General features: G+C 42.3%; 1 protein-coding gene across 4 annotated transcripts in view; it reads right to left on the bottom strand.

The window, feature by feature from the left end:
- AKAP9 (A-kinase anchoring protein 9) overlaps positions 1-18616 on the bottom strand; it is a 3155794-nt gene that overhangs the window by 1509331 nt on the left and 1627847 nt on the right. For all 4 annotated transcript variants that reach the window (XM_044067665.1, XM_044067666.1, XM_044067667.1 and 1 more), the window contains one exon: positions 18193-18407. In XM_044067665.1, coding sequence (XP_043923600.1) covers positions 18193-18407 — 215 coding nt within the window. The remainder of the gene's footprint in view (positions 1-18192; positions 18408-18616) is intronic.

Raw genomic sequence — 18616 nt, 5'->3', positions numbered from 1 at the left:
ATTGTTTTTGCCTTATCTTTTCAAAAAAAAAAAAAAAACATTCCTTGTTTCCCACCCTTCTAAGCTAGTATAGTCAGTTTTCAGGCTAGTGCTGAATTCAGGGCTGTGTTACAAGTTTCTGAGATGCCCATACCTTACTTGGACAGAGGGAAGTTTCTCTGTTCACCTGTGAGAGAGGGGAACTTTGAGCAACCATCTGTCCCTGGAGGAGTGGTTCCAGCCCAGAAGTTAGTAGTTTAAAAACCTCGTTTGCACGGTTTTGCTCGCTAGGCAGCACTGGTTAGCTACGGTTAAATTATTCCCAGCTCCACTAAGTCTCCTCTTCAGTTTTTCCCTTGAAACTAGTCTCTCAACCTAAGCACTCAAAAAGCATCCTACAGCCCAGCACTTGCTCAGACCTAATAGCAAGCACTAATATACCCCAACACTTGATTGCCCAGCAGGGCAAGGCTCTTTATCCACCCCTCACCAACCAAGCGACTAAGCAGCTCACCCTACTATTCAGGCATGACCAAAAGGCAACTTCAGGTGTACTCTCCAGTCCAGCTGGTGAACATGGGTATCCTGAGGCAATGTTGCAACTGCCTCATGTACACAGACAACCCTCTCCTCATACCACAAAATGCTGACATATGCGAGAGATGCAATTATACAGCCAAACTGGAGGCTAAGGTCTCTCCACCCAAGACTAGAACAGACAGTCATGAGGAGAAGGTTAACACTTGCATCACACCTCCAGCCTCACAAAGACCTACTAAACCTGCACTGGTAAAAATACACATAAATACACTAGATCGTACTCAGAAGCTCTAAATAAGAACCTGCAAAAGCATCCGAGAGCTCCAAAGCAGACACCCAAAAAACCTGCACCTCCCGTCACAAACCAGACAACACATAAAACACAAAATCAGTGTGCCGCACAATCACAGCCCTTAAGGTGAAATAACATACCTAACACACTAGTAATAGGTGAATCTATAGTCAGGCACACTGACGTCCCACTCACTAGGCTGGACAAGGAGAAGGTTACTGTTAGCTGCCTGTCAGGAGCCAGAATCCACCACATAACACAAGCACTCAGGTCACTCCAGAACAAGTACAAATATGACTCTGTCATTGTTCATGTTGGTGTGAATGACCTGAGACGTACCTCCCTGGACTACATGAAAAGAGACATGGAAACGCTCTCTGATCATGTAGTCCAGGCAGGTATGACCCTGATCCTGAGTAGCATCCTGCCCTCACCAAGAATGATACCTCAGTATAAAGAAAAAATGATCAATTTGAACAATTGGCTAAGCTTCTGGTGTCATTCAAAGGGATCTAGTGTCTGTCAGCCTGGGACGACATGCTCAACAAGCTGCGTTGTTTCGCAAGAGACAGCTTGCACCTGTCACCCCTAGGCTTTCGAATAGTGGCCAAGGCTCTTGCTGCCCCCTAGTGCCTTTTTTAGGCAAGGCTCAAAAGTCAAACCCACCTCCATAAACAGCACAAATAAAAAATGAGGGTTATGCTACTCAACGCCAGGAGTTTAAATCTTAAAATGCATGCGCTCGAAGCACTCCTCATTATGGAGAACGTTGACATCTGTGCAGTAAATGAAACCTGGTTCAATGCTCCAGACAGCATTCCAGCACTACCGGGCTACAACTCATACCACACATTTCGGCCACAGAACACGGACCGAAACACAAAAGGAGGGGGTGTATCCATATTCATCAAGAATACCTACACCTCCAGGTTAGTGGCGCAGCATGATACCTCTGAGATCATCCATGTGCAACTAACATCGGGCAAATCTGCAATGCAAATTGTGGCCTGCTACAGATCACCATCCATGACCCAGGACCACCACTCTGCCTTTCTGGAGACACTGGAAAACATGAAGGTCCTACCGAACACCCTGATATTGGGCGATTTCAATTACCCTACCATTAACTGGGAAAACTACTTGAGTACAAACTCCCAGGCTCAGCGCTTCCTTGAATTTATCAACTCAAACGCCCTGTATCAGCTGGTAAACTCCCCTACCAGAGGTGAAAACATATTGGACCTGGTCATCACCAACATGGGCGACAGGTGTTCCGCACTGGAGGTCAAACTGTCACTGGTTAGATCAGACCATAAACTAATCACTCTGGATGTCCACACCCCACCACCACCACCCCCAACCAAGGAAACCACAGTGAAAAACTTTTCTAAAGCAAACTTCACCTTACTTTCACAGCCCCCACAATAAAGGATAATGCTGCCCAAGATGCAGAATCCTTTACAAATGCACTCTATGAGCACCTACAAAGATGCATGGAACGTGCCATCCCTAGCAAAACCAAGACTCACTCCCCTAAGAGAAGGAAACCAGTCTGGTGGACCCCTGCCATAAACAGGTTATACAATAAAAGGAGGAAACTAGTTCAGAAAAAAAGCAAATCCCAAGAAGGAAAGACATCCCTGATCAGTATCAGTAAGAAACTAAGGTCCCCTCATAAAATCATCCAAGGCTAACTTCAAAAGAAAAATAGCCAAGGATTTGAAAGATAACCACAAAGCCTTTTTAGCTATGTCAAGAATCTAAGCGGCAACTCACAGATATGCTCTGAGCTAGTGCAAAATACCACAAAATATACTGAACCTACAGATATTGCCAACATTCTGGCAGATAGATTCAGTGCAAACTTCACCCCCCTCTCACCACCAAAAGGGCCTACAACAATACCAGAAAAGTGTAATGTCCCAGAAATCACAGACGCACAGGTCAAAACAGCTCTTTCAAAAGCCAAAAACACAGTGTCAGTGGGGCCAGATGGTGTTCCAGGATGCGTCTTGCACGAACTACAGAACGAACTAACCCCCCACCTAAACACACTGTTCAACCTCAGCTTCTCAACAGGCTATGTGCCCATAGAATGGCGCACAGCAACAGTTATTCCGCTCCACAAAGGAGGGGCCACAACTGACCCTGTTAACTATCGCCCCATAAGCCTGACTAGCCTGGTCTGCAAGGCTATGGAGAGCATCATCATGGAACTCATTAACAAAGACATTGGGAACATCCAAACACTTGACCCGACCCAGTTTGGCTTTGTTAAGGGCAGATCATGCCTACTAAACCTGGATGACTTCTTTGAGACAGTCACCAAGGCCATAGATGAGGGAAAGGTAGTTCACACAGCCTACCTTGACCTAGCCAAGGCGTTCGACACCATTCCTCACTCAGGTATTATAGAAAAACTCACCAGCCTGAACATAAACCCCTACGTCACAGGATGGGTTGCCAACTGGCTTATAGACAGAACTCACGCAGTAAGAATAGCAGGCTTCAGGTCCGACTCTAAACCAGTCACAAGTGGTGTCCCACAGGGCTCGGTCCTAGGACCCCTACTGTTCGGCATATACTTCTCAGATGTACAGGCAAACACAGGAGGACTATGGCTAACCAAGTTTGCCGATGACTGCAAACTGGGAGCCATAACTGACTCTCCGGCTGACACGGACATCCTCCAAAAAGGCATTACTGAGACAGACACCTGGTATCAAAGTCATGGCCTCAAGCTAAATGCCAAAAAATGCATTGTCATCCCATTTGGGAAAAACAAAACACCCACGAATTACCACATAGGTGTCAGCACCCTTAATACAGAAGAAATCCAAGTAACACAAAAAGCAGAACGCTGATAGTCCACACACAAACAGATAATATGTCTCCAAAAGGAATGCAGCTTGACCACAATGTGCAAAAAAGAAATTTAATACAAAAGGTTAGCGCTTTCACTCGTGTCAAACGAGCTTCATCAGACCAAATATGTACATTGAGAACACTGACATTTAAATATACAAAAATGGCGCCAAAAGCAACTAGTCCTTAAAGCAACCACAGTATAACTATACAAAGGAAAATATAAAAATAATAATAAACTGCTCAACAAAGCGAGCATTGTCAGTGTCCTCAAAAAATTTTTTGTAACACTTCAGTCTACAAATATACATATCTCAAAACTCTTAAAATATATTACAAACTATAAAAAATGTTTGAGAATAAATGAGCATAATATAAAAGTGTAAAAAATTGTAAAATATAGAAGTTATGTTCTTACCATAACGTTCCATGTTAGTTGTCTTCTTCTCGCCTTCTTCTTGCTGGATGGGTTCGGAGCCGACCTCGCCCACTGCCACTCTAAAAGCTCGAGAGTTGGTTCCACCGGCTCGAGGCTCCCCTTATATCCCACAATGCTAGGCGTGAGTTACCTCAGATCTCGTTTGTAAGCTAACCACAGCTTATAATAGTATCAGAATAACTATAAACAAAGTCCACCTCTAAAACCAAGGAGAAAGAAGGGTGACCTATATCCTGATCCAGGAAATATGCACAACAGCATATGCCTAATAAAAGAGGTGGTAGAAAGAGAGGTCACAATCACAACTCCTCTAGGTCTGTCCAGGCCAGGGGGAAGGAGGGTGGGACGCAAGAAGAAGGCGAGAAGAAGACAACTAACATGGAATGTTATGGTAAGAACATAACTTCTATATGTTAAGTTGTCTATCTCGCCTTCATTCTTGCTGGATGGGACCGCATCCTAGCACCTTGTCCCGGGTGGCCTAACGGAACAGACTCCTGAGAACAGTGGAACCAAAGTTAGCTCTATGCCTAGAAGCTAAATCCAACTTATAATGAGAAATGAAAGTGTGAGGAGTAGCCCAAGTAGCCGCTGCACAAATGGTGTCAATAGGCAGTCTGTCTTGGAAGGCTAAAGAAGTAGCCAAAGCTCTGGTGGAATGGGCCTTAGGTTTATTAGGCAGCTTTTGGTGTCTAATTTCATAAACAAGGGAAATCAGAGATGTTAGCCATCTAGATAATGATACCTTTGAAACTGAAAGTCCCTTTCTGCCTTCTGCATAGGAGACAAACAGCTGGTCAGATTTTCTGAATTGTTTTGTTCTATCCAAATAGTACCTCAACTGACGATGAACATCTAACCAGTGTAATTTTTGTTCAGACCTATTGGAATATTCTGGAAAAAAGACAGGGAGGTCAATGCTTTGATTTAGGTTTGACGTGGAGACTACCTTAGGCAAAAAGGACGGGTTGATTCGTAAGGATACCCTGTCCTTATGGAACAATAGGTAAGGAGGTCGACAGCTGAGTGCATGAAGTTCTGAAACTCTTCTAGCTGAAGTAATAGCTACCAGAAAGAGAGTCTTCCATGATAGCAATTTTAAAGAACAGGAGGCTGCAGGTTCGAAAGGGGGAAGAATCAAAGAAGTAAGAACTAAATTTAGGTCCCAAGGAGAAGCAGGATTTGTTATAGGAGGTCTGAGAAGAAAAACTCCTTTCAAAAAGGCTTTGCAAAGCTTGTGGGACATTAAGGCAGACTCAGAAATACCCACATGAAAGTTAGAAATAGCTGCCAATTGAACTTTAAGAGTAGAAGGAGATGAACCTGCATGGAAGAGTTCAGCTAGAAAATCAAGGACTATTTGGATGGAAGCAGTGAAAGGATCTATGTCCCTTCCTTGAGCCCAATATGTGAAGCGTTTCCACTTACTCAAATAAATCTTCCGAGTGGAAGATTTATGGGAAGCTATCAAAATATCTCGAACAGAGTGAGATAATTGAGGAAGCCTGGCTAAGGTTGGAACTGGAGGAACCAAGCAGTGAGGTTCAGAGAGGGAGGGAGCGATGAAACTGACCCGACTGATGGATCAAAAGATCTGGAACTAGGTCCAGATGCCAAGGTCGCTCCAATAGAAATTGATGTAGAAAGGGGAACCACACCTGTCGAGGCCAGTAAGGAGCAATGAGGATCAACGAGGCCTTCTGAGCGATAGCTTTCTGTATCACTTGAGAGATTAGTGGGAAGGGAGGAAATGCATACAGAAGTCCCGGGACCAAACTTGGACTAGAGCGTCTCTGCTGGGTTGGCCTGGTAAAGGGAATAGAGTGAAATAATCTCTGCACTTGCTGTTTTGGGGAGTAGCAAAAAGATCACAGCAAGGCTGACCCCACTTGAGAAAAATTTCTCTCACAACAGAGTCTTTCAGAGACCACTGTGAGGCATGAGGATAGCTCTGCTCAACTTGTCCGCGATTTGATTGGACTTCCGGGATGTGCGTTGCTATCAGAAACCGCTGAGAAGAAATCGCCCATTGCCACAATCTGAGTGCTTCTCGACACAGGGGTAGGACCTGGTTCCGCCTTGTTTGTTGATGTACCACACTACAGACATATTGTCTGTCTGGATTGCAATCGTTCCCAAGGGAAGAGAGTCTTGAAGGGCTTGCAACGCTAAAAGCACTGCTCTCATCTCCAGAACATTTATGTGCAAGTGGCATTCGTCTGGTTGCCATGTGCCCTGGACCGTCCTGCCCTGATAATGCCCCCCCCACCAGATCAGGGAGGCGTCCGTTGTCAGAGTAGCAACCGGAGGGGGAGGAACAAAGGGTCTTCCCAATAAGAGCTGAGGGGAAGACATCCACCACATGAGATGATTTCTGGCCGCCTGCGTGATCATAATGGTGTGGGACATTGGAAGTTGCTGGTATGACCATTGTGTAAAGAGCATCCATTGAAGGATTCTCATGTGGAATCTAGCTAATGGAAGCAGAGGTATGGCCGCCATAATTCCCAACACTTTCAGAACTAACCTGGCTTTGATTCTGTTGTTGTTGAAAAGGAGTGAGCCCAGTTTGTGTATGTCTGTTATTCTCTGATCTGTTAGTCTCGCAGACATGTCTACTGTGTCTAGATTTGCGCCTATGAAGGTAATAGTGCGACAAGGCGACAAAACAGACTTTTCGCAATTTATTGAAATGCCTAACTTTTGACAAATGCGAAAAGTGTAATCCCTGGCCATCAGAAGGAGATGCTTGGTGGGAGCTGTGAGGAGCCAGTCGTCCAAATATGGAAACACCTGGAATCCTTGTCGCCTCAGGTGAGAAGCTACCACTGCCATGCATTTGGTAAACACCCGGGGGGCAGTGGTGAGACCAAAGGGCAGGGCCCTGAATTGAAAATGACTGGTTCCCAGCCTGAAGCGGAGGAATCTTCTGGAGCGTCTGTTCATTTTTATGTGATAGTACGCATCCTGAAGGTCTATAGAGCACATCCAGTTTCCTTTTCCCAATAGGGGAAGGATGGACTGCAGCGTGACCATCCGAAATCTTGTTTTCTTGACTGATCTGTTCAAGATACTGAGATCCAAAATTGGTCTCAGTCCCCTGTTTTCTTTGGAACTAAAAAGAACCTTGAGTAGATTCCGGATCCTTGCTGGTCTGCTGGAACTGGCTGAATTGCTCTTTTCGCAAGCAGCTTTGAAATTTCCAAAACCGCTAGATCCCTTTGAGTGGGTGGAACATCTGGAAGGGATTTTTTTGATTGGTTTGGCATGCGAAGAAAGGGAATGGAATAGCCTTTGGAAATGATGGACTGTACCCATTTGTCTTGAGTCAGGGATAGCCAGGCTTCTGGGTACAGTGACAATCTTCCCCCGACTGCCTCCGAAGGTGGGCAGTCGGGCAACACCTCAGGGATGCTGAAAGGGCTTATCAGAGAAGGTTTCTCGATTGCCCTGGTACTGCGGACCCCCCCCTGCCTCGAGGGCGACGTCTACCATTGTTATTCCCGCCTCTGCCTCTGGCGAGGAACCGACTCTGTGCGTCAGGCGAAGTCCCTTGAGATTGTTTACGGAACCACATTTTCCCACTTTTCTGGCCTTTGGGGTAAGGCCTAGAAGGAGTAGAAAAATGGACTCCGACGGCAGAAAGAGTCTTGCCATCAGTCTCGCACCTAGTCAAGGTTTCTTTCACTTGAGGACCAAAGAGAGATGATCCATCGAATGGGGAATTAGTGAAAGACGTTTTAAAGGGGTCCGCAAAATTGCATAGCCGCATCCAGGCATGCCTACGTAAGGCCACACCTGTCCCTGCGGCCCTGCTCGCTCCATCAGCCGCATAAGGAAGGAGGCATGGAGGAGTTGGCTATGGAGTTCAGGGTAGCCAGCTGAGTGTTCATCTTATCTTGAAAACCCGCAGCTGTAGGATCCTTCAACATGTCACTCGCTTCTTTGATCAAGTCCCTTTGAAGACGAGTAAAATGGCATAGGTAGTTCAGCGAACACATAGCAAATGTCGCTGACGAGAACATCCGCTTTCCGTACCTGTCCATGGACCTAGATTCCTTGTTAGGTGGATGGACAGGTACTGAAGGATCAGCTAGTTCCTTCTTAGTGGCAGCAGCAACCACCATAGCATTCACAGAAACTCCTTTTGTCAAGAACTGTTTGTCTGCTGGTGCCGTTATGAATTTTGAGGGTCTCCTCGGAGTGGGGTCTACTGAATCAGGAGCCGTCCATGCCTTTTTAGCTACCACCTGCATGAGGGGTCAAAGGGGAGACACCCAGGAGGTGGAAGGGCGAGAGCCAAACGCCTCAAGGTACACAGATTCATCCTCCGAAGGGTTGAGGGCTGGCCAATTTCCCTCTGTTTGAGGATTTCTAGAATGTCTGCAAAAGAGATATCTTCAGAAGGGGAACGGAGGAACCCTCGGAATCCTCTAAATCTGTGTCAGAGGTGACGGACTCAGGTGAGTCAATGTGTTTCCTCTACGCTTTCTCTTCCGAGGGGCTCTTCTGCCAAATCAGGAGAGGCCTTGGAAGAGGATGAGATCCCACAGGGGGTTCCTGAGGAGCTGGCTCTCTGCGGTCCGGGATGAGGGAGTGAGTCGACTTGACCTGAGGCACCGTGAGGGAGGGGCGGACGGAGCCGACTGTGGAGTACAGCCAGGTTCTAACACACTCCGCATGACCTCGAGCACCCCTGTCAGGCAGAGCCAGAGGTCCCCGCCCGAGAAGCTGAGAACCTCCCTTGGCACCGACAGTGATGGCTCCGAGGCCGATGTCAGAGCCGAACTCACCAGCCAAGCTCCGAGAGGAAGAGAGGTCGGACAAGGGTCCGATGCCACTCACCCCTCGGAGCCGACGAGGGAAGTCCGGCGCCGAGATTCTTCAAAGAAGAAATCGGAGCCGGCGACGGAGCCGAAGACATCTGTATCGGCTCCGACGCTACCACAGTCTCGGTTCCAGCGCCCGGCTCCGAGCTCAACGGAGTCGGAGGAGGAACATATTGATGGACAGGGGCAGGCATCGACTGATGAGTCGGGCTCTGAAGCATTTGGGCCAGTGCCTCGGACTTAAGAAGTCGACTCACTACCCTCTGAAGGTCATGATCCAACAGCCTCGATGACCTAGAGGAGTGAGATTTATGGCTCCGTTCAGACAGCAGAGGAGATGCTGGAGCCGAATGAACGGAGCCAAGGGATGGTGACCTAGATCTCTTCCTAGATGTCGGCTCCGAAGGTCTGGTCGGAGCCGACAAGGGAATTTCTAATACCTGGGCTCCAGCCGGAGCCGAGGGAACCACAGAAGCTGTAGACTCATCGGCTCCAGCCGGAGCCTATGCAGACGTAGGTTTAGTAGCCTTAGGTCTCGGCTCAGTAGCTGGAGCCGAGGACCTAGAAGCCTTGGAAGGCTTCCCCGAGACAGAGAGGGAATCCTCAGGCTTAAGTAGACCCCTTAGGATCAATTTGTTCTTTCTTTCCTGCAGGACCCTGGGACTGAAGCCGTGGCATACAGCACAGGAGTCCTGCAGGTGCAAAGGCCCCAGGCAGTAGACACAAGAAGTGTGACCGTCTGTCAGAGACATTTTCTGACAGCACGCATCACACTTCTTGAAGCCTGAGACCTTTGTGTCTTTAGACATTTTAGGACAAGAAAGTGTAACCACACACACTCAGTCAAACACACTGATTACACCTTATCTTATTTTTTAAAACTCAAAAATAAAACAACTATCAATATGTTTTAATTAAGAGAAGCAACACACACACACCACTAGGGAATGGAAGAAAGGCCTGAAGGCCCGAGGGAGAACTTTTAAGTTCTTGTGGGGAAGAAACGGGATTTTTGTGAAAAAAAGGGTTAGAATTCCACTAAACTAAGGGAAATGTAGTTAAAATTAAAAATAAAGGGGTTTAAGTATCCTAACTTTACTGAAAGTTTACTTACCAAGAAGCCGGTAGAAAACCAACACCTCGATCGCTGTAGCGGCAAACGAGATCTGAGGTAACTCACGCCTAGCATTGTGGGATATAAGGGGAGCCTCGAGCCGGTGGAACCAACTCTCGAGCTTTTAGAGTGGCAGAGGTCGGCTCCGAACCCATCCAGCAAGAATGAAGGCGAGATAGACAACTTAACATCTATTGTTTATCTGTTTAACATCAGAACAGGTTTGACTGAAATAAAATCATTGATACCAGGGATAGGTAGTGGCATCAGTTAGTAATTGCCACCAATATTCTTTATAAGCTAGCAGGTTTTTTATGTTGCCTCCCCTAGGATCTACATGTATAGTATCAATAATAGCAAATTTAAAAAAATGTTTGTCACCCCTGCTATTAATATGCCTATAAAGTGCATTTTTGGTGTCCTTTCTTTTAATACTGTAACCATGTGCGTAAATCCTTTTTCTAAACTGTCTTTCTGTCCTGCCTACATAAAATGCAGGACAGGACATACATTTAGCAAGATATATGAGCATGCTCGTTTTACAGTTACCTTTCCTAAATTTTACTACTGTTTTGTTAACGTTATTCAGTGTAACTTGATTTTCCACTAGAATATCCTTACACTGATGGCAAGCTCCACATTTAGAAGTATATGAATTCAAATTATTCCTAGGTTGAAATCCTGTCTCAAACATATTTTTCAAATTCCTACCCATTTTGTAAACAAAAAGTGGTGAAGATCCAATAATGTTTACTACTTCTTCCTCAGTAATAAATGTTTGCCAATGTTTTGTTATAATCTTCTTCACTAAGTGTGTATGTGGGCCATATTCTACAATACAAGCTCTATTATATTTTCGATTTGTTCCTATGTTACTATCAATCAAAGTTTTTCCATTAACATTATTCTCACAATTAAAGCCCAGTAAGGGTGAGTACTTCCTTCCCCATTCCTCTATAACATATTTGATTGTATCTGACATCATTCTTTCATCATATCCTCTTTCTCTAAATAGATTGGCAATAAATCTGACTTCATCAATCATTTCTTTATAATCTGATGTCATTCTTACAGCTCGAATCAGTTGTCCTTTAAAAATGTTGTATTTGAGCTGTCTGGGATGATTACTATTGAATTCCAAATAGGAATTCGAAAAAGTAGATTTCCTGTGTATCCTAGATTTAAATCTGTTGCCGTCAAAGCTAACAAATGTGTCAAGATACGCTACTCCAATACTATTGGTTTCTGATATAAATTTGAGATAGTTGGTACTATTGTTTAAATATAGCACAAACTTATTAAAAGAGCCTACATCACCTTCCCATAAAATGTAGATGTCATCTAGGTAGCGTGAATAGTATTTGATGGAAGTCATATATTCACTGTTAAAAATTGTGGACTCCTCCCAATCAAGAAGAACCAAGTTAGTATATGGGAGGCAAGCCCCATAGCCACCCCTTTGGTTTGACGAAACATTTCCCCCTCAAAAAAGATGTAATTGTGGTCTAGTACTATACTCATTAAGTCCACCAGCATACTAATTTTGTCCCAACTAAATCCTGTATGTTTTCTCATACTGTTGGTGAATAAATGAGAAATGAGAAGAATAAATGAGCATAATATAAAAGTGTAAAAAATTGTAAAATCTATTGTTTATCTGTTTGACATCAGAACAGGTTTGACTGAAATAAAATCATTTATACCAGGATAGGTAGTGGCATCAGTTAGTAATTGCCACCAATATTCTTTATAAGCTAGCAGGTTTTTTATGTTGCCTCCCCTAGGATCTACATGTATAGTATCAATAATAGCAAATTTAAAAAAAGTAAATCTAAAACCTTCCCCTTAGGGGTTGTTATAGACACACTTTTGAAACCAGTGTACTCCAAAATACAACATCTAGTAAAAGATTCTTGGGAGTTCTTAAAAAATTTCCCAACTAATTTGGTTGGTAATGGGCTATTATTCACCTCCATTGATGTAGTGGACCTATTCTCTTGCATTCCCCCGGAAGAAGGTCTTACAGCATTCACCAACAGTATGAGAAAACATACAGGATTTAGTTGGGACAAAATTAGTATGCTGGTGGACTTAATGAGTATAGTACTAGACCACAATTACATCTTTTTTGAGGGGGAAATGTTTCGTCAAACCAAAGGGGTGGCTATGGGGGCGGCTTGCTTCATACTCAACTTGGTTCTTCTTGATTGGGAGGCGTCCACAATTTTTAACAGTGAATATATGACTTCCATCAAATACTATTCACGCTACCTAGATGACATCTACATTTTATGGGAAGGTGATGTAGGCTCTTTTAATAAGTTTGTGCTATATTTAAACAATAGTACCAACTATCTCAAATTTACATCAGAAACCAATAGTATTGGAGTAGCGTATCTTGACACATTTGTTAGCTTTGACGGCAACAGATTTAAATCTAGGATACACAGGAAATCTACTTTTTCAATTCCTATTTGAATTCAATAATAATCATCCCAGACAGCTCAAATACAACATTTTTAAAGGACAACTGATTCGAGCTGTAAGAATGACATCAGATTATAAAGAAATGATTGATGAAGTCAGATTTATTGCCAATCTATTTAGAGAAAGAGGATATGATGAAAGAATGATGTCAGATACAATCAAATATGTTATAGAGGAATGGGGAAGGAAGTACTCACCCTTACTGGGCTTTAATTGTGAGAATAATGTTAATGGAAAAACTTTGATTGATAGTAACATAGGAACAAATCGAAAATATAATAGAGCTTGTATTGTAGAATATGGCCCACATACACACTTAGTGAAGAAGATTATAACAAAACATTGGCAAACATTTATTACTGAGGAAGAAGTAGTAAACATTATTGGATCTTCACCACTTTTTGTTTACAAAATGGGTAGGAATTTGAAAAATATGTTTGAGACAGGATTTCAACCTAGGAATAATTTGAATTCATATACTTCTAAATGTGGAGCTTGCCATCAGTGTAAGGATATTCTAGTGGAAAATCAAGTTACACTGAATAACGTTAACAAAACAGTAGTAAAATTTAGGAAAGGTAACTGTAAAACGAGCATGCTCATATATCTTGCTAAATGTATGTCCTGTCCTGCATTTTATGTAGGCAGGACAGAAAGACAGTTTAGAAAAAGGATTTACGCACATGGTTACAGTATTAAAAGAAAGGACACCAAAAATGCACTTTATAGGCATATTAATAGCAGGGGTGACGAACATTTTTTTAAATTTGCTATTATTGATACTATACATGTAGATCCTAGGGGAGGCAACATAAAAAACCTGCTAGCTTATAAAGAATATTGGTGGCAATTACTAACTGATGCCACTACCTATCCTGGTATAAATGATTTTATTTCAGTCAAACCTGTTCTGATGTTAAACAGATAAACAATAGATTTTACAATTTTTTACACTTTTATATTATGCTCATTTATTCTCAAACATTTTTTATAGTTTGTAATATATTTTAAGAGTTTTGAGATATGTATATTTGTAGACTGAAGTGTTACAAAAAATTTTTTGAGGACACTGACAATGCTCGCTTTGTTGAGCAGTTTATTATTATTTTTATATTTTCCTTTGTATAGTTATACTGTGGTTGCTTTAAGGACTAGTTGCTTTTGGCGCCATTTTTGTATATTTAAATGTCAGTGTTCTCAATGTACATATTTGGTCTGATGAAGCTCGTTTGACACGAGTGAAAGCGCTAACCTTTTGTATTAAATTTCTTTTTTGCACATTGTGGTCAAGCTGCATTCCTTTTGGAGACATATTATCTGTTTGTGTGTGGACTATCAGCGTTCTGCTTTTTGTGTTACTTGGATTTATTCTGTTGAACTTTACGCTGATTCAGTTTATTACGGAGTTAATACAGAAGAGGTAATAAGAGATCTGGGGACCCAGGTAGATAGTAATCTCTTCTTTGACAATCATATTGCTAAAGTAGTTAGGAAATCCTTCTATGTGGCCCATCTAAACACTAAAGGGTTCGCATCTAGAAATAAAGAGGTTATAGTACCCCTCTACTTGTCACTCATCAGACCCATCATAGAGTACAATGCCACATTTGGGATGTACCTCACAAGACACTTCCAACAGCTGGAAATACCACAAAAGTACCTCACCAAGAGGATTACTGGCCTCAAACATATGTCCTATGCAGACCGACTGAAAAAAACTCTGGTTGTACTCAGTGGCATATCGCTTACTCAGAGGTGATCTCTGCCTGACTTACAAAGCCATGTCCAACTCAGAATTGATGGACATGCTCCACCTAAAGAAATCCAAGTCACTGCGAGCCACATGCCACAACAATAAATAGAACATGCTGGAGGGATAGATTCCTGTCACAGAGACTCCCCATGCTTTGGAACAAAATTCCTATCTACATTAGGCAGAGCCCCTCACTAACACTCTTCAAGAGAAACCTTGACGAGTGGATGGGTAACAGAAAATATACCACTGGAATCACTTCACTGGCTCTGCTTGACAGAGGCTCAGTTAATTAATCAATGGGGCGGCAAAAACTGACACACTTTGGCTAGGCTTATAAATGCCCTCAGGCAGATAGCCTAGTACCTACCTATTTACCTAATAAAGCCAAGAACAACTACCTGCACACATGCCAGGTTTGGTCCTTTTTTCTAAGCTTGTCTGTAGAGCATAAGTGGACTGTTTGTCCATACTTTGGTAAAAGAGAGTTTAAAACCAAGCCTGAGGTCCACAAATATCAGGGTGCCTTCAAAATATCCTAAACAACATCCAACCAAAGGTTAAAAAGGTTACATGGGCAAACAATTCAGCAAAAACTGCAAGATCAATCTTGCTAAGCTACAGTCTTCACTGTGCAATAAGGTCCTTCCATTTGAATATGCAACCAGATATGGTGGTATTATTGAGTATCACAGAAAGCATAAAAACACCCACCCTCATATGGTACCTGCATATCAAGCTAAATGCTTGCCATTTAGTCAGTGTATAAGGGCAAAACAATGGATTACGTGAAATCAGCCACACGCATCAGTAACACGTGCAGCCAGGTGGAGCGCTTCGCATTTACAAGGTTTCTCTTCTCTCCCTCACAGGTATAAGTACTGAACAGGAAATATTCCATCCTTGTAATGTGTTTTCACACCTCTTAAACAGAGCTAAAAATAGCTTTATTAAATTCCAGAAGTCTTAACTATGACATTGGCGATTTAGATGCATTTTATGGACTGGAAAATTTGGATATCTCTATCATCACTAAAACCTGGTTTAAAGTTCCAAAGTACATATCACTAATTTCAGGTATACCTCCTTTCATTGTTGTAGATCTGATGGGAATAGGTGATCATGTTTCAATATTTACATAAAGAAAATCTAAAACTTAGAGGCCAAGGAACAACTCTCTACAAACTCCTTATACAACAGTAGGTCTCAAGGGTTCTGAATATATTCTAATTATAAGCACCTACCATACATTATCTATGACCCCCATAGTGGGCAAGAACTTTCTAACTAATGTCCAGCATATTAACATTAATGAAAGTACAACCCTTATGAGTTTTTTTTTTATCTCATCACACACACTGGTTATATACTATGAAATCTAACTAGGTGTGGCCATACATTAGATGTCATAATGACAAACCTAGCATCTTTCAGCCAGCTTCTCCCTCATGGTTATATCATAGCATCATCTTTAACCTAACAGCACAATTAAACTCTGTCATAAACAAGTCATCCTTCCTAGACTTTAGCAATGGAAAAAATAATGCAGTACACAGCACACTTAAGAAAACATAACAGGGTAAAGTTCTTGACCAAAATTTATTGACGAGTTCTGTGATATTATTAACGCCTGCATTAAACACCACAAATCGATAAGTCGTACATGCAAAGGCAAAATCAATAGCAAACTCTGACTGGGATCACATGCTTAATAAGATGCACAATAGAAAAAGTGAAACCACTTCATTTTCATTCAGTACTAGAACCCAAGTAGTAATAACTAGTACAAAACCACAGCTTGAAAAAAAAAACAGAATTTGGTGGTGCATTAAAGTAATAACTAGTACAAAACCACAGCTTGAAAAAAAAAAAACAGAATTTGCTGGTGCATTAAAGAATGGAATTTGCTCTGAAGAAGGGCTCTGACTGATTAAGTTTGCAGATGACTGCAAGTTAGGAGCAGACAGTAAATCCCCAAATGGCTTAGCCAGCCTGGAGGAAGATTTGACCCAAATAAATAAATGGTGCCAAAATCGTGGACTGAAAATACTGCCAAAAAATGTACAACTGTATCTTTGGGAAGTCATCTACCCCAAGGAAATACCATTATGACAGTACGCCCCTATGAGCTGACCCAGTTGCTTGGGATTTGGGAACTTATATGTCAGTTCCCTAACTTCTGACCAACATGTGTCCACTGCCGTAAGAAAGTCCTTCTACACTGCACAGTTGATAAAGGGATCTAGGGACGTCATTGTTCCTCTTAACTCAGTCCTTATTAGACCAGTCACTGAGTATAATGCCACCTTTGGTATAAATCTATCCAAACACAAACAACTGGAACACCCTCAGAGACACCTTACTAAAAGGATACAAGGCCCAAATGACATGCCCTACATGGAATGACTCAAAGCCCTGTCACTATACTCAGTATTCTACAGACCAACTCAAATTCTACAGACTGACCCAAAGCCCTGTCACTATACTCAGTATTCTACAGATCGACTCAAAGCCCTGTCACTATACTCAGTATTCTACAGACTGACTCAAAGCCCTGTCACTATACTCAGTATTCTACAGACTGACTCAAAGCTCTGTCACTATACTCAGTATTTTACAGACTGACTCAAAGCCCTGTCACTATACTCGGTATTCTACAGACCGCTAAGAAGGAACCTGTGTCTTCAATTCAAGGTGTCTTTCAATCAAATGCTGAAGGATGGACCTACTGCATATTAGCAAGTCAAATGGCATCAGAAATACTTAGCCTATGGATCTATACATCTTCTGAACATCAACACAATGATTTGAGGAGCAGATACAACTCACACAGGATGCTACTACTCTGAAACAGACTCCCTATTCATATAAAACAAAGCTCATCACCAACAGCGACGTTGATCTAAGGATAGAAAATTTACCCCAGGTTTGCCCTTCTATTACTTTTGGACAGAGACAGCTCAAAAATGCTTTAACCCACGCATAGGTCTCCATAAATTATCTATGATATAATCCTAGTTATTTTCACTAGGGGTAGTATATAATTAATGACTATGGGATGGGTAAGGCCAATCTAATACTGAATGGGACAGGTTAATTCAAGCACCAAAAGGGAAACTGGCTAGGCTTAAAATGGCCTGCAAGGACAGTTGGCCTAGTAGTTGCCTATAAACCTATGTCAATAAGGAGAAAATTAATATCACTTGCTGTCCTTTGGGGTCACTGTATGACAGAAGAGTTAACTAGAAAGGTGCTCAGTACAGCTTAGACAGACCATGTTTTGGGATCAACATTCTTATTCAGCAGTAAAGGCTCAATAAACACAACACACAATCACTCTTTTTAAGTCTGATGGATTACGAACTGGTAGAACAGTCTACATCTAAACTCCTGCAGTTTTATATGTAGTTACCTTTGGATCTGACATTAATGAGACAGATTAGGCAGTAAACAGGTTTTATAACTACTGAAATAAATAACTAGGTTGAACATAAAGCAGTTAAATTGCACTACCCTTATGATCTAGTTTACTACCTTTCATGGCCTATGCCATTTGGGAAATACTGAGGCAACATGCTTTCCCACTGACAGAAACATATTTTACACTGTACTACAGACTACTGAAGCTAGGATTGGCAGACGCTGTGGAAACAACACATTCTAACAATACAAGTTTGCAATCATAAGTTGTCTATTAACTTGAACATCTTATTCAGAAACTGACTGCAGACTTAGAAAGTTGGATCACATACAGTTCTGCATTTGGCAAGCAAAACCGGTTACAAGCAGTAACCATAGAAGCAAAAAAAGATAAATGTATGCAGGCACTTACAACGTGTTAGCTCAAACATGTACCAGCAACTACATTATAATGAAGTGTGCCATTAAACATACCTGCTCCTACTCCATGTCTGTGTTGTGCAAATGTCTTCATCGATTCTTCAGTTTCCATTTCCCACGGAGCAGCTCTTGAATGAGGCAGGCCTTTGTCTGGAACACCCAGTAAACCAATAACATGATGGCCTATTGTTTCTTCTGCTGCTGCTGTGGTCTTCACTACTTCCAACAAAACCTTCATTAGCCTTTCATTAACCTTCTGCAAGTGATCCCTACAGCAACACAAACACAAGGAAAATAATAATTTAGTACAACATACCCTGAGAATGAAAAAGGTTTTAAAGCAAATACCTAAAAAAAGCTGAATTAATCAATTTGCATGCCCACAACTAGATGTTAACAAGCATTTGCCAATGCCTAGGTTGCTGTACTGGAAGGAGGTACATTCAGAAAATTAACCGTACAAAATGTTTTCTAAAGC

This window comes from Protopterus annectens, chromosome 3.part1 (assembly GCF_019279795.1).
Source record: "Protopterus annectens isolate FY-2018-M chromosome 3.part1, PAN1.0, whole genome shotgun sequence".
Taxonomy (NCBI): Eukaryota; Metazoa; Chordata; order Ceratodontiformes; family Protopteridae; genus Protopterus; species Protopterus annectens.
This window is presented reverse-complemented; position numbering and strand designations above follow the sequence as displayed.